This window comes from Ammospiza nelsoni, chromosome 5 (genome assembly GCF_027579445.1).
Source record: "Ammospiza nelsoni isolate bAmmNel1 chromosome 5, bAmmNel1.pri, whole genome shotgun sequence".
NCBI classification, from domain to species: domain Eukaryota; kingdom Metazoa; phylum Chordata; class Aves; order Passeriformes; family Passerellidae; genus Ammospiza; species Ammospiza nelsoni.
The window spans coordinates 10,651,801-10,677,445 of NC_080637.1; the positions used below are offsets into that span (position 1 = coordinate 10,651,801).

General features: G+C 36.8%; 1 protein-coding gene across 1 annotated transcript in view; it reads left to right on the plus strand.

Moving 5' to 3' along the window:
- Positions 1-25,645, plus strand: part of HGF (hepatocyte growth factor) — a 54,418-nt gene that overhangs the window by 25,732 nt on the left and 3,041 nt on the right. Inside the window, exons 7-17 of the mRNA XM_059471752.1 lie at positions 1,322-1,440; positions 10,028-10,202; positions 11,655-11,782; positions 13,182-13,284; positions 15,070-15,209; positions 17,228-17,266; positions 17,735-17,831; positions 20,470-20,544; positions 21,142-21,288; positions 21,973-22,079; positions 23,953-24,098. Of these exons, the coding sequence (XP_059327735.1) occupies positions 1,322-1,440; positions 10,028-10,202; positions 11,655-11,782; positions 13,182-13,284; positions 15,070-15,209; positions 17,228-17,266; positions 17,735-17,831; positions 20,470-20,544; positions 21,142-21,288; positions 21,973-22,079; positions 23,953-24,098 (1,276 nt within the window). The remainder of the gene's footprint in view (positions 1-1,321; positions 1,441-10,027; positions 10,203-11,654; positions 11,783-13,181; positions 13,285-15,069; positions 15,210-17,227; positions 17,267-17,734; positions 17,832-20,469; positions 20,545-21,141; positions 21,289-21,972; positions 22,080-23,952; positions 24,099-25,645) is intronic.

Genomic DNA, 25,645 nt, shown 5'->3' on the forward strand with positions numbered 1-25,645 from the left:
CTGGGAGGCCAAACCCATATAATTTTCATCTGTATTATTAGTCCATTAATTATTTATTTGGGAAATCCTTGGACATAACTTGTTCTTTACAGATTTTTTTACACCTAATAGAGAATAGGGTACTGCTGTTAGATCTGAAATTACTACCAGCTTCTTGACTACCATTGAATTACTAGTTTGGTGAGGTTTCTCCTTGGTGGTTTTGTTGTCATTTTTGTTTTCTTTATTTTGAATTCTACTTAAACCTTATCCTTGTCCCTTGTATAGTTGAAGGAACCTGACTTTTCCTAAGAAATGGGAGATCAAGTTGCAAATGAGTCAAAATTAGTATGATCATTTGACAGAAAAAGCATCCTAGCAAAAACATGCACTTGTAAATCATATTTTCATCTGCTTGTGTGAAGCACATCTGCTTGCAGTTGTAAATGGATTCAGGTTCCCAAGTAGTTAACTTTATTGCTCTCTTACATACTTTTCAGGCTTTCCTCAGAGGCAAATCTACTTTTTGTTTCTTTTGCAAGCACGTTTCAATAAAACTGGAAGGCCATGACAATTTGTATTCTCTAGAGAAAAAAAAAACCCCAACCTGATGCATTTATCTCCTTCAAGTTTACAGATGTTAGTACCATGTGTTTATACAAAAAAACCCTACATACCTTGGATATCTGTCTGATAATCAGTGATGCTGTAGGAATGTGGAAGCATTTAAATATAGCACAATATTATCAAGTCTTAATGAGATAAAGTGAGACTGAATTTATTTACTTATTTTACTCCTTCTTTCTCCCAATGCTTGAAATGAGGGCATGACCAAAAATAAGCTCTGTTACAAAAATGGAGTTATCATTAATAGCAAAGCTGCTCAAAATATCTTCCAGTTTGAACCCAGGGCTGTTGCACTGAAGAACCTGTTTTCTTAATGAGTCCAGCAGGGCAGGCAGTATTTAGATAATCCACATTTAATTGGTCTGTTTTAAAAAGAAAAGAGTGGCTTAAGTGTCTGGTCATGGGTTGACAGACACAAGAGCAAGAGTTTTGCAATTAGTGGAGTTTGCCTATCCGGTACCCTGTGCATTAGCCCAGCAGGGAGTCCCCTCAGTGGAGGTCTGACTCTGCTGCAGATTTGGAAAGTGTTTATAAGTTATTAACTTTTTAACAGCGTTAGAAGGGTATTTGCATCCATCCTACAGGATCAGACCCGAGGTTAATAGGAACCAGTTCTTGTTTGCCTCTGCTGAGTCTGTCCTTTAAGTACCTTGCAGAAGGCAGTGCAGTGTTGCCAGGAAGACTTCCCTGACGCGTTTCTCGTTGTGGTTTGCAGATATCCTGACAAGGGCTTTGATGATAATTACTGCCGCAATCCTGATGGCAAGCCGAGACCGTGGTGCTACACTCTTGACCCTAACACCCCCTGGGAGTTCTGTGCAATTAAAACGTGTGGTGAGTTCAAGCAAAATTTATTACTTCCTTTTCCTTTCCAAAATCTGGACACTGATATTTCAAGCAGCGTAGGACCACCGCTAGTTCATTCATTGCCCTTCATTGGCTTTTAAAACACAGCTTTCAAAGAGGGTCTCCTATAAACACTTTATATTCAATCTGGACAGAAGGAAAGAAGAGTTGTGTGTTACTTACCAGTGGAATATGTATGTCTTATGTACTGTAAATTGCATTAAAATGTATGAAAATCAAGAACTAAAAAAGTGAGGCTACAAAATCATGAGGATCTCATGTACAGTATCAGTTTGGCCATGTTGGACATTTGTGTTATCATTTGAGAGTATCAAATATCATTTGGCGCACACACACAATCCCTCCTCAGTGTCCTCTGCTAACAACTTTTTACTGCTTTGCAGTTCTAGGTCTTGGGACCTGCACATTATTCACTCTTGTGCTGAAGATAGAGTTATTAATTTCTGCATGTGTCTCTCTGTGATATTCAGCACTTTATATCAAAGCAGTCCACAGGCAATGAATTTCTTTTCATTTATCAGTTACAAGATGGTGGCATTTGTTAACCATACTGTAGAGACAAGGAATTGAATCAAAGTGACATTGAGGCATACAGTTGTTGGATGCTCACTGTGAGATGCTCTTGTTCAGCATTTTGGAGCTTACTACAGCATGTTATGTCTACAAAGCTCAGATCATCTTAACTTTTCTGACAGCTCTGAAAGCTCTATTTTACTGATAATTAGATGTCTTAAATGAAAAGTAAAGGGACAACAAGGGAGGCAGAACTCTTGGTCATTCCTTAAAAACTTGAGCAAAGCAATTTTTCTATACTTTCATGGTAATACTGGGGCTAAGACAGATGGCAGAATCAGTTTTACTGAGACTTGCTTTAAATATTGGGATGGGTGGCAGGGAAGAGGTAATAGCCCTGACATGAAACTATCTGTGTGCCATTGCTGCCTGAAGAGGGATTCTCCACCTTCACTTAGAATTCTTATTAAAAAAAATATGACATATATTCTGCCTGAATCACCAATAATTCAGAATTTTCTCTCCTTGGCTCTTCACAGCTTAGACCAGTTCCAATGTCTTGGAGATTCAGTCTGGTCTAATAAATTTGTCCATTTTTGAAATTCAAGGGTTGAGTAAGAATATTCTGTACCACCTGATGTAGAGTAATTTAACTTGCTCTATCTCATGTCATTGTAATTCCAGTATAAGGTAGTTAAATTATCAAAAATATTTCACTGTAAAAAAGGCAAAGTTATTTTGATACTTTGGTTAATGTCTAATCAGGTTCTCCAGATACAGAAGAAACTTGGTAGGATTGCTGCTTGTTTTGGGTCAGGCACCCATTAAGTCACATCCATTTCAACATCTTACCTGTGAAATTAATATCTTTGTATCTAGGCTTACTGATAATCTTTGATAAAGGGGAAAGCTCAGACTATCTCCTTTGTGAACATGTTGCTTATCTGCGCAACTGAATCATCTTTCAATTTTTTAGTTGCTCCATTAAGTAAGGAGCTGCTGCTTTGGATTTTTGGCCTGTGTTGGTTTGGGTTTTGTTTTGGTTTGTGGTTTGTTTTTTTAAACTAAACTGTGCTTCCTACACTCCTCCAATTATTAGATAACGTATGAATCATGTGTAGCATACTAGAACTGTTCTTTTCCCCTGTTACTATTATGAAAAAAAATATTCCTAAGTTACAGCTGACTGTTTCACAAATGCAACTTTTATAAACCTTTATCCTTTGGCATTTCCTGAGCTGATGTGTCAGTGTTCTGAGGATTCACATCTGGCTTTGTTGGTCACGTAAGCTTACGCCTCATGAAACTTCCAGTATCTACAGTCTGGCCTCAGCCTTATAACATAGTTAGGTGGGAAATCTCCTGAAAACTACTGGATTATCACCTTTGTCTACCAAGTCATAGCAGAGCCCTGAAGAAAAGGTAAAGATCAACATGAAATTAAAAACAACTCCAAAACACAGTGTAATGATTTTCATATTGTGATGAAAGCCTTTTGTCTCATTTCTAGGCAAAAGTTCACTGAAGGAACTAGAAATTCTTTCCTTCAGTTAGAAACTCTATTAAAATCAGTGGAAATTTCACATGTAAAACTGTATTTCCCCTGCAGAATACTGTATCTCTTTTGAAATTAATAGTGCAATCTCTATGAGAAAAAAGTTTAAAAGTAAGGGTCATGAAAGCTTAATCCAGCAGATATTTTCAAAGGATTTTTTCTCACAGGCATATGACATTGCCCTCTATGTAAGATGCAATGGTGCTCAACGCTTTCCTTTATAACCCACTGAGGGAATTTATTGCTGATGCTACTGTTAAATCACCATCTTGATGGCCAGAATACTAAAAGAAATTATTTCAGTTTTCTGTCTTTCTTGAGGCTCATAAAAAAAACTGTTTTCCCACCTCCTAGCAGGGAGCCCAAAACACTTGGCTATTCTGGGTTTCGGTGGCTGCTCTGTGTTTCTGATGCTGGGGCTGTTTGCAATCTCAGAACACTAAAAAGAGAACATCATGAGTTATAGGTCTTTATAGCTTTGTGGTTTGGATTCTCACACAGGTTTTTAATTCCTATGCTGAGGACTGTTTATTTAATTTACAAGAAATACTAATTAGGAAAAATGCTTTGCAAATCCAAGTCCTTGGACCATATACAAAAATGTAGGTGTCCTCTCTTTGGGGAGTGACCACAAGGCAGCATGCTGCTTGTGGCTTTTTGCTACATGCCGTGAGTGCTAGTGTGCTTTATAGCCAAAATGCTGACAACAGCTCATATACAAAATTTTCAGCAAAGAAGTTGGTGGAAGGAAGCACTTAGAAAATAAATATGGTTTTAAGACTGAGAGAGGGCATTGTAATTTTACTTCCAAGCACAGAATGCAGCATAAAACATTGTGGCTTACAGCCAGGGCTGTGAGAAAGAGATGACAGGAGCAATTAGGAATTAGAGATGGCTCAAGCTGCAAAAACTGGATTTGGATTAAGACTTTGGGGACCCCAGGACTGGTTTGAAGTTGCTCACATATGTGTCTGTGGTTTTGGCTTGAGACAATTTTTAGTTAGAAGAGAGGATAAAAGGACAACTAACAGCAATGAAGAAGTGTAGGACGAAATGAAGAAATGGAAGCAATGCCAGCAAACATGAAAAAGGAAAATGACTGTTATTTTGGCATAAATGAGAACATCGATTACAGGGAAGACAGGAGTAGGGAACTAATACTGATTTTTTTAAAGCCCTAACGGGTAGCAGCTCCTCTATGGACGAGCTTTAGAGAGGTGCTGAGACTCATAAAGGAAGCTACATATATCAGTCATTTGAGAACTGCAGAGCTTTTTGGAATTATTGTGTTAAGGACAGTGTTTCATTGATGCCCACCTGCATTACTGTGTTAAGGACAGTGTTTCATTGATGCCTACCTGATGTCCAGCCAGCCCAGATGCCTTTACTGTGGATTCAGCCTTTGCCGCCAGTAGTCACTGACAGTAGTCAGGGGTGACCAGAGCTTGAAAAGCTTTGAGAGAATCCAACAAAGATCTCAGCTGAATGGGAAAGAACAAGTAATGAAACACCAAAATTGAGACTCTAGATTTAAAAATGAACTGTTGCAGTGTGCCTACGGCTTTTGGGAAGGCAAAACCCCACTAATATTAAATTAGTCATTCTTTAGAAACAGAGATTTCAACTGTCCATTTGAATGCGCAGTTCTGATTAAAGAGTTATTTGCTGAATCATTGTATGTAAACAAATAAAAGTTAGACTCATTTAAATTTAATATTTGTGTAAGATAAAGAAGTTTGTAGAAAGAGGCAGGGAAAAGAGACTGATATTTAGAGGTTAGAAAGTGTTACCTTCCATCATGCTTTACAAGGAGACAAAGAATAGGTCCAGTGTTCACTGTTCATGCAACAGCTTAATCCATATTGCCTCTAAAAGGATCCTTCTCAAATACTTTCCATCATTTCTGTGATAATTTGAAAGTGAAATTTAGGAACTCTAAATGTGAGGAGACTTTTTTTTAATAGATTTTAATATAAACATTTTGAATTTAAAGCCTTGTAGACACTGGAACAGCCTGGAAAGATCTCTCTGTGCTCACAGACAAATGAATTGTACGTGCGAAGGTTATAGGTGACAATGAGTCCTTCAGTTCTGTGATTCTTAAGCTTGGCTATAATTGTTTTCTTCACATTCTCACATGCTTTTCCTGAAAAAAAAGCAAAACACTGAAAACCAGTTGGGTTTTTCTTCCATTCTTGTACTATGCCATGGTACATTGAAGAAAACTGATCATGTAACTGAGCATGAGAAGCTTCAAAATGCCACTCAGCTTTCTTAATAACATTTCCAGGATTGCATGGATCACGTTTAGAATCCACTTTCTAAATTGTTTTGCTACAAATCAGAGCACATTTTCCTTCTGTTGACTGACACTGTAGAAGAGACATTGCCTGAATATAAGCAAGAACAGGTATTTTCCTCATGATAAAATATAGGACTCTGCTTCTTTTTTCTTTTCCAACTGTGTCTTTTTCCACAAATACGTAGGTTGTGTTGTCATGAAAGATCATATATTCTCTAGCAAAATCTCTACCTTCTTTTGAGTCAGTGTGATTCTCACCATTCCCCTAAAATTTGTGCAGGATTTTCTTCTGGGTCAGTGGGATTAAAGTGTGAAACAGTGTCTAGCTGGTTACTTCAGCTGTGGAATGACTCAAGGCCCCTGCTGATTCCCTCATGCTGGCGTTGCTGTGAGAACCAGAACTGAGAGGACTATCTGTGGCTTTACACATAAGGGTCTGGATGATAATTCATCCTTTTAAGATTCTATGAATGCATGAGCTGGCCCATATTCATAAAGTTATGTATTTTGAAGTATCAAAAAAAGAGGGTTTTTTGGAAAAAAAAGGACATCTTTGCATTATTGCCCTTTGGTTGGGGACTTTGGAGTGAACATGTGAAGATAGAAATACTGCTAATGGGAAATCCCCTCATGTGGCTGTCTGAGTAACATGTTTAATCTTAGTCATCCAGAATTTAAAAAAAGAAAACAAAAACCCACAAAGTTCAAAAGCAGCAAAATACTGCTAACTACCAAATTCTTCCATTCATAATGAACTTTCCTACAGGAGTAAGAAGTGCCACTAAATCCATAAATTATAAGTAGTAGTCTTTTATAAGGTGGAATTTTGTGTGATCTTTCTTTAACAGTACTTTTAATCTCGGTTCAGAACTAAAGAAATTTGAACTAAAGCAAAAAATCCTGGGAACTTCCATTGTGAAATATTAGTAAGTACTTCAAAGTAAGAATTGCTTGCTGATTTTAAATTAATCTAGCTAAATTCATATTGTCTTCCTCATTGGAACACTCCCTTGGATTTTCAGATCTTAATTTATATTTTAGAGGATTTACTGGGGTAAGGATGGGAACTCAATTTTATAGATTTTGATCTTGATCTTGATTTTGCCTGTAAGAGAACTGGTGAGTGTGGTCTAAGGGCTCTTTCACCAGTGCTCTGCACATGTGATGTTCATGCTCAGAGTTATTAAATTTAGTTAATTTGCTATGTGGGTGATGAGTAGTTAGCCTCAACAACAAGACCAGTACTGAATGGAGATGAGTATGTAAGTTGTAGGCTTGGACAGCCTGGGCAGTTCTTAGTTTGGCAAGTGCTGCATAATCTGCAGTGTCTGGTGATGCAGGCACTGCTCCTCAAGCTCTTGCCTGTTCCTGTGCACACCCAGCCCAACTTTCATTAACAGGAATAGGGAGACTGTTCCCATCATGCCTGTTTGTGGAATCAGCAGATGAATGAAGGATTTCTCAAGCCTTTGTTGGTAAGTTTTGAGCTTTCTGTGAGACTCAATAGCTAGAACGGGAATTGGTTCTGAGGGCACAAGCCCTCAGAATATCAGAATTTAAGTTTGGAAATATTTTGGAGTCTCATTTTTCATGTTTCAAAATAAGACATTTGTAGTATATGCAGGTGGTGCAGCAAGAAGAATTTGGGGAGGGCTCTGTGGACCTTTTGGAACAATCAAACTGGTTTATTAGTTAAAATAAGAATATTTTACTGATCTCTCTCATTACTCGAATTCTTATTGAGAGCTGCTTCAAGTAATAGCAGATAATCATGTTACAGATTTGAAACAATTTTCTCTTAGTCATTATAGTGCAAGTCTTTCCAGAAGTGGCTTGGCTGTGCAAATATGTGAAAGTTAAGTTCTTCTGATGCCTTTACATCGTATATTTTGACACGGCCAAGTGGTAAAATCTGATCCACAGGTAGAGGTCACTGTCCAGACACATAATGTAAGGTTCAACAATTAACTGTGCATGTGCAGATGTACAAGAAGGAATGCTCTACAAAATTACTATGGCCTTGATTAAATCAACTGATGCATCACTTATTTCATTTCAGGCATCTGATTTAAAAAAAAAAACAAGCCCACATAATATATAAACACCAACCTAATTACTTTTCCTTTAGGATGACTGAGTACCCAGTAGATGCCCTATACAGTTAATTGCAGTTGAAAAAGTAACTTTTTGTGTATAGATAAGGTCTTTGCAACAGCTTATATTTGATTGATTTTTTTGTACATTATTACTTAAGAAGACTTTTTGCTAGAGTTATGAAATTTTAATTTATTAATTTAGTTAGGAAATATTATGAAGCCAGGGTATATGCTGAAATTTATCATCTTAGGGAATTCTTCTACCCCTGCCCCTTGAGGTCTTTCCCCAGATCTCTTTCATTTGTATAAAAAGAGTGTGTATATTTGAAAAAGACTAATATGTATTTGGATGTTGCATAGCAATGTTCACTCTAATCAGCTTACAAGCTATTTTAGAATATAACTTCATTAACTTCATTTGTTTTCATATATTACTTATAATGGAAAACAAAAATATTACAGCTATTTATTACTATAAGTTGTGTGAATTCATCTTTTTGTAGTCTTATTATTTAAAAAGTGATTTTTAAAGACTAAATATAAAGTTCCTAGCTGCACGAGTGTTTGATGAGTTCCCCTATAAAGAGTGAATTTGTCAGCCTGCAGAAACGTCCTTGTGATACTTGCAGTGCCATACCCTTTTGACTTTGGAATGAGCTTGGAACTCAAAACCCCGTTGAAACAGGACAACGTTTGCCTTGGGAAGGAGGGACAGGAAATGAATTTGACCATGAAACACTGACTTGAAAACATCAACCAGATGAAGAGCTAAAGGGATGCATGGATACATGTATAATTCAACTGCACAACTTGATGTTATCATCTGACAGGGAAATGATCTTTAACGTCAAAGATCAGTCAGCAAATCAGCCCAAACCATCTGTTATGACATTTGGTTTCCTTAAGATCCATATTTTCTCCAAGTTCATGGAACTGGCTCAAGTTACCAGGAGGGAACTACAATATGAGTAACACACAAATACTGTTCTATTCATTGGACCATTTGAAGAAAACTAAATAAAGAAGTTTATTGACATACTTTTTGCTGGCAACTAATACTTTTAAGATAATATGAATGTTTAAATCTAAATAAAATTAGTCTTGTGAACCATAGCAATTACCAACAGATATGCAGTTTCTTTTGAAATGTTGTATTGGGAACTTTTGAGGATATTGAAGAAGAATTGCTCATACTGCAGTGTATTTAGTTTTTGTACTACTTTGTATATATCTGATGCAATATCTGTGCCATTAATCTGCAATTATGAAAATTGCATAAGAAATAAAAAGAGACTTTCAAGTTATGTGAATGAGTCATTTCAAAACCACTGTTTTTCTGAATTTAGTTCAAGACAGCCCACACCAGGGTGAGTGCAGAGTATATCAACATCTGTAAGAGATCTTGAGTCTGATGAATTTGTTAGTCTTTAAAACATTTTTCTCTCTGTAGAGAATACTAATCTTTGATTTCAAAAGCTAGGGGTTTTTTTCACTCTTTCAACCATATGAGGCATAAAAACCAAACCAAACCAAAACAACCTTCTAGAAGAATTTAGCACATTATCTTATAATAGTATCTATAGTTTTTTTGTTACTGTTTTTTATCCGCATCTTTTTTTTCCTGTGACCTGATATTCTGGGAATTCTTTCGAGAAACCCAATTGTATTTTAATCCTACAAATATGTGTTACCATGTTTAACAGTGCACATGTGGGTGGCCGCTTAGTTTTTTAAAGTTGAGGGAATGATATTTGCTGAACTTGAAAAAGTAACCAGGAATATCTTCTAACCTCCAGTGGTGCAGCATAGGCCAGGTGTTTCACACAAGAAAATATTGCAGACTCTTTGCATGCAATTGGATAAAATAGCATTAAGTCTGGCACTTATTTTGATTTTGGATTTTTGGTGGATGTTGTAAGTATGAAGAGGAGAAAATTAATCACATTGGCAATTTCACCAATAAAACTGCAATTACCATGATTCGAACATCATGCAATCCATGACTCTTATCAATAATGTGGAGTTCAAACGTGACATCCTGAGCCATTCTTAAGAGAATGAAAGAGCCCTTCTTGTCTGGGTCTGCAGAGGAGAGCGTGGTGAACAGCACAGAGGCGGCAGCCGAGACCACAGCGTGCGTCCGGGGACAGGGCGAGGGCTACCGCGGCACCGTCAGCACCATATGGAGCGGGATCCCGTGCCAGAGGTGGGACTCCCAGTTTCCTCACCAGCACAACATCACTCCTGAGAACTTCAAATGCAAGTGAGTAGAGACTTGTGGTTATTATTACTGCAGTGGGAAAAGAGCTGAGGTTTAAAATGTTTAACAATTCATGCCATCAGGGCAGAGCATAGGGCTCTGTCCCTGCCCCTTGTTCTGATGCCTCCACTCTCCCTGCTGAGGCTCAAAACCATTTGGGCCTGGGAAAATCAGTCCTTGAGATCTCAAAGGAACAGTTCTAGATGAACTTGTGTGGAACCCTAGGGATTTTCATGAACCTCTCCTTCAAGCATCTATTCACCAATATGATTGTGAAGTGTCTGGATGTGTTCCAGGCTGGGACCTGAATCCCAACAGCATTGATACATTACCACTGGATTTTTTTTCATGGAACTAAAAACTCCTTCAGAGTTTGATTGCTGACTTTAATTTAATATGTCCTAAATATTACCTGAATGTAATCTTCTTTGTAATAATTAACACCCATAATATTTGAAGACCCTTCTTTAATTTTTCATATTTTAAATCCTTTTTCTATCTCATCACTAAATAGAGATACATCAATAGGACTGCTTTTACTTGACTGACCACTGGTCATCAAACCTTTCTGTATGGTTCATAAACTCCCAAGATGGGAATAATCTGCTAGTTTTAGGCAGTTACCTTAGTAATGCTCATTCAGTCCTTTTTTAACTAAGCCTAGAGGAAACCTTGCTGACCAGATTGGAGCCACAGCCCAGTTTGCACCAAATATCTTTATTGATGGGTAAATATCAGTTAGAATTACAGTACTAGGCCCATTCTTTCAATAGTCTGTTATCAGCAAGTGCTGCAGATGTAAAAAATGCAGTGAAATATGGAGATGCACAGAACATGGCAACAACTGTCAGGAGACAGGGAAATAAAACTTACATTTAAGAGGTTTGAATATTTCATGCAAGCTGCAAAAGACATTTAAAGGTTTTCCCTTGTGACTAGCTTTTACTTTAAAGGTAACAGCTGTATGGAATTTCGAGATACACTTTTTTTTATTTTCCACAATTCAGCTTCTTAAGTGAGTTACTGATAGTCTAAAGCACTCTGTTTATCCAAACTCAGCAGAACCATTCAAAGTACTGGAAGTTTTTAGCACTTTGGTAATGTTTGTATTTAAAAGCACTTGTAATATATTGCAGGTGTATCCAATGTCAGTTGCATTCAAATTTTGATGGAGGATCCGGAATGAAAATATTGTTAATCTTCAAATGAAATCTCATATCCCATCAACACATGTGTCTGCTGAAAATTAACTTCCATAAACACATTTCTATTACAATATTTTTTCTTTTTCACACTGTGTTCTTACAGGCTTCTCATCTCCTTGCACTTGACACTGATCAGTAACACAGAGACCTGAGTGAGCCTGTATTTTTGTTAATTCATGACAAAAAACAATGGACCACATTGGTGGGTTTAGGTTATCCCTGCTGCGAGCTAACATATTTATTTTTACAGGGATTTGAGGGAGAACTACTGCCGAAATCCAGATGGGTCTGAATCACCCTGGTGCTTTACCACTGACCCAAACATCCGTATTGGTTATTGCTCCCAGATTCCTAAGTGTGATGTATCAAATGAACAAGGTAACAGAGGAAAGGGTGATAACAAGATTTCAAGTGAATGCCATACTGTTCCAAACATCAAGTAGACAGCCTTGAAAATTGGAGAAGCTGTGCCTGTATTACACCTATGTAACTCTGCTTTGGATTTATTGGCATTCTCGGGGTTCATTGTGGTGTAAATGAGATTCCTTTCTCACTTTGTTTGTAATTCCAGCAGGGAAAGCTGCAGCAAAGATTTTAGTTGATCTGATTTTTAGACAAGGCTTATTTATATATCTGCTCTACTGTCTTTACCTTTCTTAGTTTGAAAGGCATTTTTCCACAGCTGAGATGATTTCCTTGTTTCACAGTCTTTTTATAATTGCGTATCAGGCTACCAAAAGCAATTTTTCCTCTTTTTATTTTCTTGCAAATATCTCCTGGTCTAGAAGGGATTGATGCTCTGAGTTCTTACCTTTTCTGCCTGTGAGGTTCATTCTGAGTCTTCAGGGAAATGTTTTTCCCATGAGGTTTTGGTATTACTGTAAGGAGTGATGTTGCATCCTGAATGGATGTCAGTCGCAGCATAAACTGAGGCTAAGACCTCAGACCTATAACCCTACATCAAGCTGCATTAGCGTCTCCATCTTTAAATTTTAGCCAATGTTAACATAAATTTAAAAAAGTTGCAGTTGCAAGACTTATGCCAGAGAAAGGATTAAACTTTTACATTCATTCTGTGTTTCTTGTAAAGTATCAATTATCAAAAAGTAAAAATACTGATGAATATGAAATTAAGTGCTTTATGCAAAATGTCTTTATAGTACTGATAATTTTAAACAATTCTCTTGAAAAGTCTCAAAAAGGCTTGTGATAAAAGCTTATGAATTAAACATGACTTCTGCTGGAGCGAACAAGCAAGTTTTTGAATTACATTAAAATTAAAGTCATGATGATTTTTTGATTTTGCTGAAGTACTTAAGTCTAGAATTATATACTGTTGCCAATATCTTAAAACTACACAAAGCTAAACCAAATGCCTATTCTTTTGTGGAAGAAGGAATAGGGGACCATTTTTTCTTGGTTTTGTATAAACTAGCTTCTGACAACTTTTAGGATATTCTATGTGGCCCTTCTAAATAAATCATAAACCAACTATTTACGAAAGAAATTTTCCAAGTCCATGTAAGTAAGGCAAAATTTAAAATACTGCTGTATTGGGAATGAAGGTATCAAACAGGATATTATCTATGTAAATTTGAAAACTAATTTCCATTTTTCTTCTGGTCTGTTTTGTGCAATTGTCTTATTAATAGTGTCTAGGATTTGCTTAAAAGAACACTTGTCTTTGGTGATTTGGATTACTGATGGAAAGGAAGAGTTTTCTTCTTAATGTTGCACAATCACCCTCCACTTTTTTGTCTCATCCTTCTTTTCTCAGATTGTTATCGTGGCAATGGCAAGAGTTACATGGGGAATCTGTCCAAGACAAGATTTGGGCTAACTTGCTCCACATGGGACAAAAATATTGAAGACTTACGTAGGTGTGTACATATGAAACAGAAAGAGATGGTTCAGTGAGTCCTGAATAAATACTGCCTCCAGATGGCAATTCTTTTTCATCTGCATTGATTCTAAAGTAGCCCCTTATGTCCTGGAGCTTTTAATATCTTTGTTTTCCTAACCTTTTTTTTTTCCTTTTCTTTGTGTTTAAATATATTGCACAACATGACTTTTTTCCAGGCTAACCAGTAATTGCAGGCTTTGAGATGTTTCTTAGTGTTTAGTTTACTGGCCTATTTTACCCTATCCTTGTCCTTGAAAGTTTGCTATAATGAGTTGATATCAGAAATAAGAGGAAATTGTTGTCTCATCAGCCTCATCTCATTGCTCATGCTGCTTCAAGGAGGAGATTGGACTTGAATCCACCTAATGTCCCTTGCAGCCTGAAATTGACTCTTTAGTCTACAATCTAGTGACACTGACTTCAAATGCCAATTAAAAGCCCTGCAATGTCTGTAGTTTATCATTACTTTGGCTTCATATTCAAGTAGTAGAAATGGCAAATTAATTTATTTGTTGAAGTAAAATGAACTATCAGTAAAATGAACTATCAGGACTACATATAACATGAGGGATTCATAAAATGTTTTGCTGTGTATGAGATATCACACACTGTGATGAAAATAGTTTCTCCTTCATTTTCCTTTAGTTTCTCAAGCTGATGCAAATGTGCCAATATTAGCTTTGATACTTGCTGTAGAGCCACAGTGCTGAGCATACAAGCCATTGTCCTTTGGAAGGACTGTGTAGGTCAGGAAGTCAGCCTTTGGGGAAGCTGAATTGCAAAAGGCAGACTTCAGTGGCCCTGTCTGGTATCATCAGCTGGACTACATGTGTTCCTTCCCACAGATGGGGACAGAGAGGATGCATATCCAGTGTGCTGCCCAGGGAAGGGAAGCAGAGGTTTAAGCTCATGCTGTCTGAGAAGCATGATAAGTCCTAGTTTGCTGTAACTGAGGCAGTATAAACCTACTGGATGCTTGATGCAATGGCATTCATCTAATAGAGCACAGATCAGCCTTTCTTTTCTTACTCCCACCCATTTTCCATCTGGGAAGTTCTTTGAGGGGTTATCTGTCTCACTCTACCAGTTTCTCAGGTTATGGTTGTTCTAGAGGCAGCATGAGTGGTTGGTTATGAACTGAAGGAGAAGTACAGCTGTAACTAAAGAAGCCTGTATCCTTGTATCTGACAAGCCAGAAATAAACTTCTTCTGCTTCAGATTTTGGCCTCAAAATTTCACCTCTACAGTGCTTCACGTAGGCTTGCAGCTTAGGTGACCTATCACTGTGGTTTGTCTGAGCCATTCATCTTTCTCATGGCCTGCTGCTCTTCCTTGCTTGCTTTCTTAGTTTGTCTTTCTTTTGCCTTTGATTCAGCTTTGTAGATTCTATGCACCCTTGTGCTGTTAACCTGCAGGAGATAGAACCTGTGCTACCCAAAGGAGGAAGGCATCACAGGCACTCTTCTAATCAGTATAATGATCCCTCCTGAGGGTATCTAGAGATTTTAGCTTCAGTAGGAGATCTAGAAGCCTCCCAGCTTTCCAGTGGACACAGTGCTTAAAAAACAGAGGAAAGTTGGACCCAGATCCAGAAAATATTTGGGTCTCATCTTCCCTTTGATTTCAACCAGCCCTAAACCCTGACCTGTAGGCTTCTCAATCAGCTAATAATACAATGTGGAGCAAAGCAACATTTAACCTTTGAAAATGTGGGCTATAGTATAAAGCTTTTCAACACTTTGAATTTTTTTTTTCCCTGTAGGCATATACAAATATTCAGAGAACCAGATGTTAGTAAACTGAAGAAAAACTATTGCCGCAATCCAGATGATGATTTTCACGGTCCCTGGTGTTACACAGATGATCCTCTTGTGCCCTGGGATTACTGCCCTATTTCTCGATGTGAGTACTTGGCACGCTGCTGGCACTGTCAGCTGTGCAGTCCCAGGGAAGCCACGGTGTCACAGGCCTGTGCACACCTTCCTATTGTCACTTGTGGCTGCAAAAATGTGTGATTCTATCAAGAATCACTTGTGCGTGACTGAGAAGGAGCAGACAGAAGCTGCTTGTGCAATATATGAACAAGGGGTTCTTTTCCTTGACCAGCTTGGAAATTTCAAGACTTATTTATGCAGCAGGAGCACAAAGGGGCTATTACAGATGGTCAAACATTTTCCAACAGATCTAGCTATTGAATGAGGGCAGGATGGAGACAAAGAATTGTCTAGCGGTCATAATGCTGGCTGTGGCCTCAAGAAACCCAGGCAGAGTTATCTTCTGGGCTACAGGCTTCAGAGACTCTTTGTGTGATCTGTCTTTGCAATGTTAGGATACCTCACTATATATATGCTGAAGTGTGTATGTGCTATAGAGATTAGATTCTGCTTTTGGATGTTTATGGGATGATTTAACTCCTGGCAAGAATTAGGAAAACCATGCCTCCAGAGTTGAATGTTTAAATCTAAATAGCTTAAATAAACAGAATTAAGAATCCTAGGGAATTCAGCAATAAACTGATGACAAGTAGAAAAATATAGTTTTATGCTGAAAAATGTGCAATTCACATTTATGTTCAAAATCTTTCTCTTCAACTCTTATTTCTAAGTTATTCTGCAGTATGTCCTGGGAGAGCACTTAAATGGTAAATCAGGCTTTTGAATGCATGTCTGTGATCTCCAGAGGTTAAGGATAATGTTACACTCATTCCTAGAGGCAATCTACTGCATTTCCTCACAGCCTGAACTCCAGCAGCTCTAAAAAGTGGTATTTGAAGTCTCAGGTGATATTTTGGCATCTATGTGAAGTGTAAACAAAACTGTGAAAAAGGTTATTTGTGTCAATATAAATGAAGAATAGCTGAAGAAATATACTTTTTATTCACTCATTCTGAGTTCATTATTTGGATCTATGAATTCCTAAGATATACTCTCAGCAAACATTTTTAGGGCCCCCAGAACTGGTGAGTAATACATTTCTGCAAACACCAGAGTGGGAATATGCCAGTTTAATAATTGTAACTCATACGGACTAGTGTTACAGTACTGTATAAATACATATGCACATACATACAGTTATACATAGAAAATACGTATGTGTGCACACCTATGCATACATCTGTACACACACATTTGTGCATATGTGTGTACATGCACGTAGAAATTTCACTATGGATATAACAGCATCTGTATATATGAATATACCTCTGTTTGTGTGGTGTATCTATATATTCACACATATATTTTCTTAATGATGGAAATCTATCTGGATGAGACTGTTTAAATTTTCCTTGGGCAAGTTTTCAGCAGCTACCCATGTACCTCTAGTTCATAATGCTGGGTCACTCTGTACGTGTCACTGAAGGTAAATATTTAGAAACAAGTTTAAGCAAACTTATTGTAACTGTTTTTTAATTGGACTCTATGGACGTACTGAACCAGATTTTGGGGATCATGTTTTGATAAGAGTAAGTTTTTGCTGATGGGAACCTCAAATGTCTTTCAAAGTTTTTTAAGGAATTGAAAATTTCTTTCAGTTTTCTTTGGATTTAATCACATGACTTCTATAGTTCCTAAAAGCTTATATAAAAGTGATAACTTCATTTTTCAGCATTTGCTTGTTTGAATGAAACATGTAAATTGAACATGATAGGCAGCCTGATGTCTCCAGGATTCAGCCAAGAAGAAAAATGCTTGACATCCCTGCTCCAAAATGTTTCTTTCTTATTTCATTCTGTCGGAATGAAATTCTGCCCCCTTGTTAAGCGTTGCCGAATACTACTTTTGCAGTGTACTGAAGAAATCATTGAAGTTTAAAACTTTGTGAACCATTAAACTTAACAATATGTCATTTGCTGTTGAAATGTAGTAAATTTTTAAATGTATTTTAATTTTGTATTATGACTATCTTGTGTGTCTGTCTAGGTGAAGGTGATACAACTCCTACTACAACCACCGTGGATGGTAAGTTTGTGTATGAACTGTGCAGTGCATGACTATCCTCTAAATCTAGACATTTCTTTCCAATTGGGAAACCAAATAAAGATTAGTAAAGTTATAAAAAACCCACCATACAAACTGAGCAAAATTAATTTTACAAGAGAAAAATGGGGAATAGCTTTGTTATATTTCTTTATCTGTTCTCACTGTCATGTCTTGCCAGTAGTGAGATTTGGTAATGAGCTTCAATGTTTGCTCTTTAACTATGTAAATCTCAAAAATCTATTTAAATTTATGTATTTCATATTCCCTATGGATATTTAAATAGACCTACTCAGCTTCACTGAAGTAGTTTTGATGGCCTAGAAAGATATTTCACTAGCAAAGGAAAGTTAATACATAATAAATATTGACCTTCTTGTGGTCCTTATGTGCAACTGTGCAGGTTTCCTACTGCTTTTAGTAAAATGTCATCTCTGGACCTGCTTTCAGATACTGCCATTCCTTGTGCCTCAACAAAACATTTGAGAGTTGTAAATGGAATCCCAACACAAACTAACGAAGGATGGGTGGTTAGTTTGACGTACAGGTAAATATCACTTTGATTAGAAGGGCAATGCAACTACTAGGATATTTGTTTTAGAACTGTAGAAAATGTTGACCATAATAACAATAAAAGAATATTTATACATTGCAGTTAAGTTCTGTAAAAGCAGAAAATTATCATTCCTCTGATGTCAGGTGATGCCGTAGTATTCACTCTGCTGGTAAAATGCTTTATATGTTCATTATAGCTAACGTATACACATGAACCTGCAAAGTATTCATAGTCTTCTGTTCTTCCATTTAACTACTGCAAACCTTTTCATAACATTGGCTTCACATTCAGCATGTGAAGAATTCAGATTGATAGAACTGAATTTCAGATCAATATTTTCACTTTGATGGCAAAGCATTTATTTGTGAAGCATAGGATTCAGGATTTATCCCTGTGTCAAAGAAAGCTGTCCCCTATGACATGGCATGGAATTAAAATTTATTTGGTATTAAAAAAATAAGTAAGTAGGAGCTATAAGGAAATCCTTTTCATTCTGTAAAACAAGATCCGAACATGTACAACTTTTGTATAACACATGTATTATATTATGGCAGATCTTTGCTGCTGTGTAAAAGCCAGAACACAGAATGGCTGTTTCCTATGCTCTTTTCTCTGGTTCATAACTCATCAGCTGCAAGTGTGAATCAATAATTTATAACAGGATATATCTCATGCATCAGCCCTGCTTCTTCTATCATGAAAAATAAAAGTTAAAAAAAAATCCTTTGTCTGCTGGCCCAGACTAAAGGGAAGCTCAATTCTATTAGCTTATGATTCATCATCTCATTTAAAACTATGCTGTAAAAGAGGTATTAAATGAAAAATATAAGTAAAGGAAAAGAAAAAATACATTCTCTAAATGTATTCTTATCCCTGTAACCTTGGTATTGTATGAGATCCATCAGATCAAAACCTTTTTGGGAGTGTATTGGATGGTTCAGAAAGACATTCCTAGAGGAAGATCACTATATTCCTTGACCAAATAACCAGATTTTTCCCTGGAAAAGTTAATCTTTGCACTGTTTTCAAAGTAGCCTTGATATTTGATGAACTTTTAGGCAGGCAAGGTGAATTACATCTGGGTGTCTAAAATTGAAATAGCTCTTGTTAGGGTAGTTGAACCTGGATTTTCTGCTATGCAATAAAATTCCATGAAACATGAGTGCAGATCCTTTTATGAATAAGGGATTCCTGGAATACTCCAGCAGCAAAATCTATCTTGAAATATTACACGTGGGCATAAAAATGTAGTTTTATTTTGTATTATAACCAAGAAAGCAAATAGAATATTGTCTGTAACAAAATCTTAATGACATCTGATCTTTCTGCAAGAAAGCCTAACTGTAAACTCCAAAATGGAATTGCTGTGACTGAATGATGAATGCCCAGGGAAACTTAGAAGTAATTCATATTTGGTAAACAAAGCCCATCTCTAAATCTTAAATTTATCCATGAAATTTTTGTGTATATCCAATTCAGATTCTGTAATCAAATGTATTTAAGTGTATTTAAATGGATTTCATCTGCTTCATGGAACCAGCTCTAAATTTGCCCCATATTTAAGTGAAGAATTAACCTTTCTATGTGTCCCAATGAATCTTCTAACACAGATGATGAAAGTCTGTATTAAACAATAATAATGCAAACTTAACGTGGAAGAAGATATCTATACTCCTGATTGTGATATTTTTATAATAAAATAAGCTAGAACCTACATTTTGGAAGACTCCAGCCTTTTGGACCAGATATTTCGCTCCTCAACCAAAATATGATTAAAAAAAAAGTCAAAGCTCTGTGTTATCCTGCTGTCTGTGAACTCCATATATAGTCTGGTATCCATCCAGTAGTTCTTTGCAAAGCTTTGAACATTTGTGTGATTTGAATTTATAAATTGTGAGATTTTAAGCTTTTCCCAAATTGCTGACAATTCTGATTCACTTTCCAAAGAGCTACAGAAAATAAATGTGATTTTGGAGGCACAGAGAAGGAAACTAATTAATCAACATTCCACAGTAATTTTTTTTTTACTGTCATGCTTAATTGCTTTAATTTTACTTGATATATTATGCTTCAGGTTTTCTATAATCACATGTAGGATGTCATACACTGCAGATTGTTTCCAACTGAAGTATGTGGGGACACAAATCTCCTAGGGCTTGTAATCAAATAGGAACTCTGCACCTTGAGGTCAATGCTTTGAATAATACTTACATGAATAATGACCAGAAGTTGTTTACATCTGGTGGCAGTCTGGGGACTTGCTTGAAAGTTTCAATCCAGTTTCAATCAGTTACAAAGAATTGCCCCCCCCCTTTTTAATTTTTTTAATTTTAAATTAGGTGTCTTATTACAAATTCAGCTTTGAAACCACTAAATGGACTGAGCAACTGAATTTGTCTTTCTTTCTGGTTTTGCACATTGGAGTAAAGCTCTGCAAAGTCATGTTACTGTAAGTGTTGAAACTTTGGAGCAAAGGGACAGAGACAAGTTTTTGAATGCTGTCAGTCTGTCACTTTTCACCAGCAAATGTGTGGGAACAAAACATTCTTTTAACTTTTTGATTATGTAGAAACTAATATTAGTGGGATTTATTTTTTTTAATCTTTTTCCTTTTCTTTTTTTCCTCCAGGAATAAGCATATCTGTGGTGGTACTTTGATAAAAGAAGAGTGGGTTCTTACAGCAAGGCAGTGTTTCCCTTCTCGGTACAGTAGTCTGGAACTTTGCAATATTAAAATCCATCTATTTTCAGGAACTTATCAGCACGATGCTTCTTCAACTTGAATGCAGCAGTTTTTCCTCCTGTTTGGCTTTAACACTGCTTTTCTGATATAAAAGGCCTGTGGGACCTTGCTATTTTCTGTTATTATTGCTGTAAATCTAAATAGTCCTGGCTATTTTACATAGAAGCATAAATAGATTTTCCAAGTGTCATGGTTAGACAATTGCCTTTTTATGAGAATAATCTCTTGCTTCTGCTTAACTGGACAAAATAAAATAGAAAACTTGGGTAAAACTAAAAAAGTTCAAAGGTTCATACTGTCCAAGGATTTAAATGTTTGGATACTGTTATGAAAAAAAAAAAAAATATTTTAGTAACAGTTAAAGATAAAATTATGTAATGGATTCAGGCCAAAACCTTACATCCAAGCATGTTGATTTTGGAATAGCAGTTGGCAGCATGAAGCCATTTCTGCTAAGGAGCATTAGTTAAGATCTTCCAGCATAATCATATTAAGCAGAGTTTTTCTGTTATTTTATTATGCAGTCAGCAAAATCATAACCAAATTTGCCTCATTTAGGTACAAAGATCTGAAAGACTACAAAGCCTGGCTTGGAGTCCATAATATCAAAGGAAAGGGAGAGGAGAAGCGCAAACAAGTGCGGAACATCTCCCAGTTGGTATATGGCCCTGCAGGGTCAGATTTGGTCTTACTGAAACTCAGCAGGTTAGTAGCTGTTATTGTGAATTTACATCTCTTCACTTTCATCTGCTGGGTGAGATTCTTCCTAAATGACATTTGCAAGTTCACTGCTCTACTATCTCCAGTACTACAGTTGCTGTCTCCATGGGGTGAACTTCCAACTGAAAGAAATTTTATTTGATACATGCAGAAATGCAGGTACATCAATGTTGCTCAGAAAACAGATGTCACTCCTGTGAAATCATACCTACATTATTCTTCCTGTTAACCTTGTTTAGGTTTGTTGGGAGATTTCAAGAAAACCCACTAAGTGCCCACATGGACTAGGATATGGTTTTAATTTATAGAATAAGCACCAGATTGTAGCTGAGATCTTTGTGTATATACAAGCTTTCAAAATTTCTCCATATGAATAAACCTATATATCCAAATGAAATGCCATCACTGCTTACTTTTAAGATTAAAACCCAAGTTAAATAGCATAAAAGTGGTGACAGCATTTCAAGAATTTTTTGACAGTTGGCAGCTGTAGTACAAAAAATAGGTAGAAGAATCCATCATATTCTTCAGAAACAGAAAATGAAAGGAAAGGAATTGGCACAGTTTTAAATTGCTGTGGTCTATAATAGACTTAATGTAATTTTAAAAACCCAGTTCAGAAGGTTAAGTAAAATCCATTATATCTATTTACTTTTTTCTTCATTTCAGACCTGCTATATTGACAAATTTTGTAGAAATAATCCGCTTGCCCATTTCTGGATGTACCATTCCAGAGAAGACCAGCTGCAGTGTTTATGGATGGGGATACACTGGATGTAAGAAACTATTTTTAAAAACTAAATGAATACGTTGACAACTTACTTCCTCTTGTCATTATAGGTGAGGCTGCGGGTATGGCCTGATGCCACGGTTGTCCCAAACTTCTTGTTAAAAAATAGAGTTGTTTTTTTTTCTAATTTTGTAAATCTTTGAGCCTTTTATCCAACTTAATTTAACATGAAATATTTTCCACTAGTCTCTCCTTATTTGTTGTTATTTCAGGGACAGGCAAAATAATTCAAACATTTCGAGGAGTGAATTAGAGAAAAATACCAATCTACATGTTAAAGAAAAAATAGTAAAATTTCTCTGCAGAAACAGTTAGTTAACAGGGTTTTTTGACAAATCTTTGTTCATCTACTTGAGTAGTCTCTTTCTGTAATCCAAAGCAGGGCCATGTGGAAAAACTAATACAGAAACATGTAATCAAAGACTTTATTAATATAACAATAACAGCGAACTAGGCATGCACAGGCAACCCTAAGTCTGGCATTTCCTAACTTTTGAGTACTTGACTTTGCAACCTTTCTAATGTTTATTAAACACAGTTTTGTGTGAAGAAAATACAAATATGTGGGAGAACAGACATTTATTTAGTCTAGTAAATGCTATATCTGGCTAATTATGTGTTGATAAAAAGTTAATAGCTGCCAGTTGACAATAATTACTCCAATATTTACTGCGCTCAAATGTTGTTTTGCCACAGACCCTGAGTAAGCAGCAGCAATACACTCACACTGTCCTGGAAGCAGAGCAGAAGCTAGGCTGGAATTCTGAGGCTGTCTTCCTTGTAGCCACTACTCTGCCATTTCTTTGTGGGTGGCAATTAATCTGTACCAGCCCTCTCCCAAATGACTGCCTTTGATGTTCCCAACATGTCCATATTAGCCATCCTCTAGGGGCATTGGCTGTCTGGGGGACAGGGACATCAGGCTGGAGCACAGCACAGCATCACAGGAAAGGTTAGCTTAAGAGAACTGATAGGGAATTTGCAATGTTGTGGAGTTATGTAATACAGTAAATACATAACATCTGTCATCCAAGGACTTTGTACTATATTTTTTGCACTACTTTATATAATCCTCACAGAATCCCGGTCAGGAAGAAGTGTTACATCCATTTTTTTTTAAGAAAACAGGATTATAAGTCAGTGGAGGGCAAGCTTGGCATTTTTTTTTGGATGGCTGTGCAGAGAACGGGCAGGTCCAGACCCTTTATTTATCTTTGCAGCTTGTACAGGCTTGTCTTTCGACATGTAGAACAAGAGTAAGCTCCACAGGGCTCCTGCTTCCTGACCTTCACACTGATGAATGGAGATTGCACAAGTCTGTGGCTCTGCCCTTGCAGGCACAAAGTCATTCAGGGTAGCTGAGCCAGCACAGATTGAGAAAAACTCCACTCTGCTACAGTATTTTTCAAGTCACACATCCTTCCCTAGGCCATGGCAGGCACTGTTACACATTAACTCATGTTTAAGGCAGGGAGCAGAATCCTCCCTCCACTGATGGGAGTGATAACATTTTCAGGCTCTTTTTCTGATTTCTTTGATGACTGGGCAATTTGGTGGTGAGCTGTAGAGTAAGCCCAGTTACAAAGCCCTTTATTCTAGTACTAAAAAACTTATCCAGATATTCTCAGAGAACTAAACAGACTTGAAAACCAAACAAATGTCTGGTAAAGCCCATTTTCAGAAAATAAAAGAAATCCGAAATAAAAAAGCAGGATAACAGTGGGGATAGACAAAAACGTGAGTTTTGGAGAGAAAGTACAATAACTGAAATTACATGAATAAGTTTATGTGGACTGTGTCTTGAAATACTTTCTTTCCCCTAAAATACAATAAAAATTTTATTTTCTTTTTAATTGTAGTAGCTAACTATGATGGCCTTCTCCAAGCAGCAAACCTGTTTATTTTGGGAAACGAGAAATGCAACCAATATCTCAAAGGAAAGATTACTGTGAATGAGTCTGAAATCTGTGCTGTGGCTGAAACCGCAGGTGCTGGGCCTTGTGAGGTAAATATTGCACTTCCTAATACATTTTGAGGACCCTGGCTATTTCTTTCCCAAAAAAAATAAATTACTGGAGGTTTTTAAACTTATTCTCATTGCGCTTAACTTTTGCGTTGGAAAATGATTTGTGTTACAAATCTTCTGTTTTATGTCAGAGTGCAGAAATTACTTCAATTTCGCTGTGCTACCACACCATTGAAAGATTTCCAGGAATCTTATATATACTCATACACTAAAACACCTTCACTAGACTGAGGCAAACCTGTGTTCTGTACACTAAGGACAAAGGTGGGCTCTGTGGTAGCAGTAGCTGTGTGTTTTGATTGAGTAGAAATCAAAGACTGGAGCAAATTTACATCCTTATTTAGATGAGGCATTGCAAGCAAAATACATAACAGTCAGTACTCAACAGAGGTGATAAAGTTATGAGGAAGGAGAAAGATCCAGAAATGTACTGAGGTTTTTATGAGTCAGAAGGCTTGAGCATTTCGCTCTTCTGAGCCTGAGCAACATATTGATGAGGACAGGAGAACTACTTCAGTGATCAAGTTTGGTACAGTTGGTTGGTACAGTTGTTTTGCTTAGCACTACTTTTGATGATGGAGAAAAGACATCTGAGGAGAAAAGCTGTAAATAATTTTTTACAGGAAGATAAATATTTTTTGATGGAAAATCTGACTGCAGATATCTAGAAAGAGGGAAGTCATGAACATTATTAAGTATTTATTATCTGAAATAGGATTGTTGATTTCCTAATACCAATGCTAACTGTGTAATAAAATTTTCCCCACCCAAGGGTACTACCAAACCATGGGGAAAAGAGGTCATCTTCATAAAGCTGAGTCCTCTTCCATTTGTTATTAATAATCTATGGGATCATTTTTTGTTCCAAAGTATTTCTTCAAAATAAAATGTTTAATTGTAAATGAGGTCTTAGACTTGTCAAGACTTATAAATGAAACATCTGCATGGGAGTCTGCTGGGGATCCTGCACTTTGTTTTCCCCTGCAAGAAGAAATGGAATGAATTAATATTAGCAATCAGTCTTAATCACTGAGCAGTTTCCTGCTCCTTAAGTTCTCCTTTGAAGCTACTTTCCTCAGCAGAGAACAGGCAGAGGAACAAAATCAGATTGGCAGGTGAAACTCCACTCCTGAAAGTGTTTTATGAGCAGCTCTCATGGCTCTGACATAGTTCATTGTTCATGTGGGAACTAGTCTGCCATCAGTCAGAAAAAATCCCAAACCAAATAAAGGTCAAGCATTGTTGTTTCTCTGGTGATCCAGAGAAAATGCAATGCTAATTGTCAGCTTTGCTTTTTTTAAAAAGTAATTCACTGTCTGATATAAGAATTTGCTGTCTAGTTTTGCAGCAAGTTTCCAGGGTCCAGTCTACCTTTAGCCTTGGTAGAAGCTGCAGCATCTGTGTTCGAGTCCCAGATCTGTGTGATTGTATCTAACTCTGATCTCAGTGGGTCACACTCCAAATTTTCATGTAATTCATAAACTACTGTATAGGTGTCTCGTTCATTCAAAATAACAAAAAAAAAA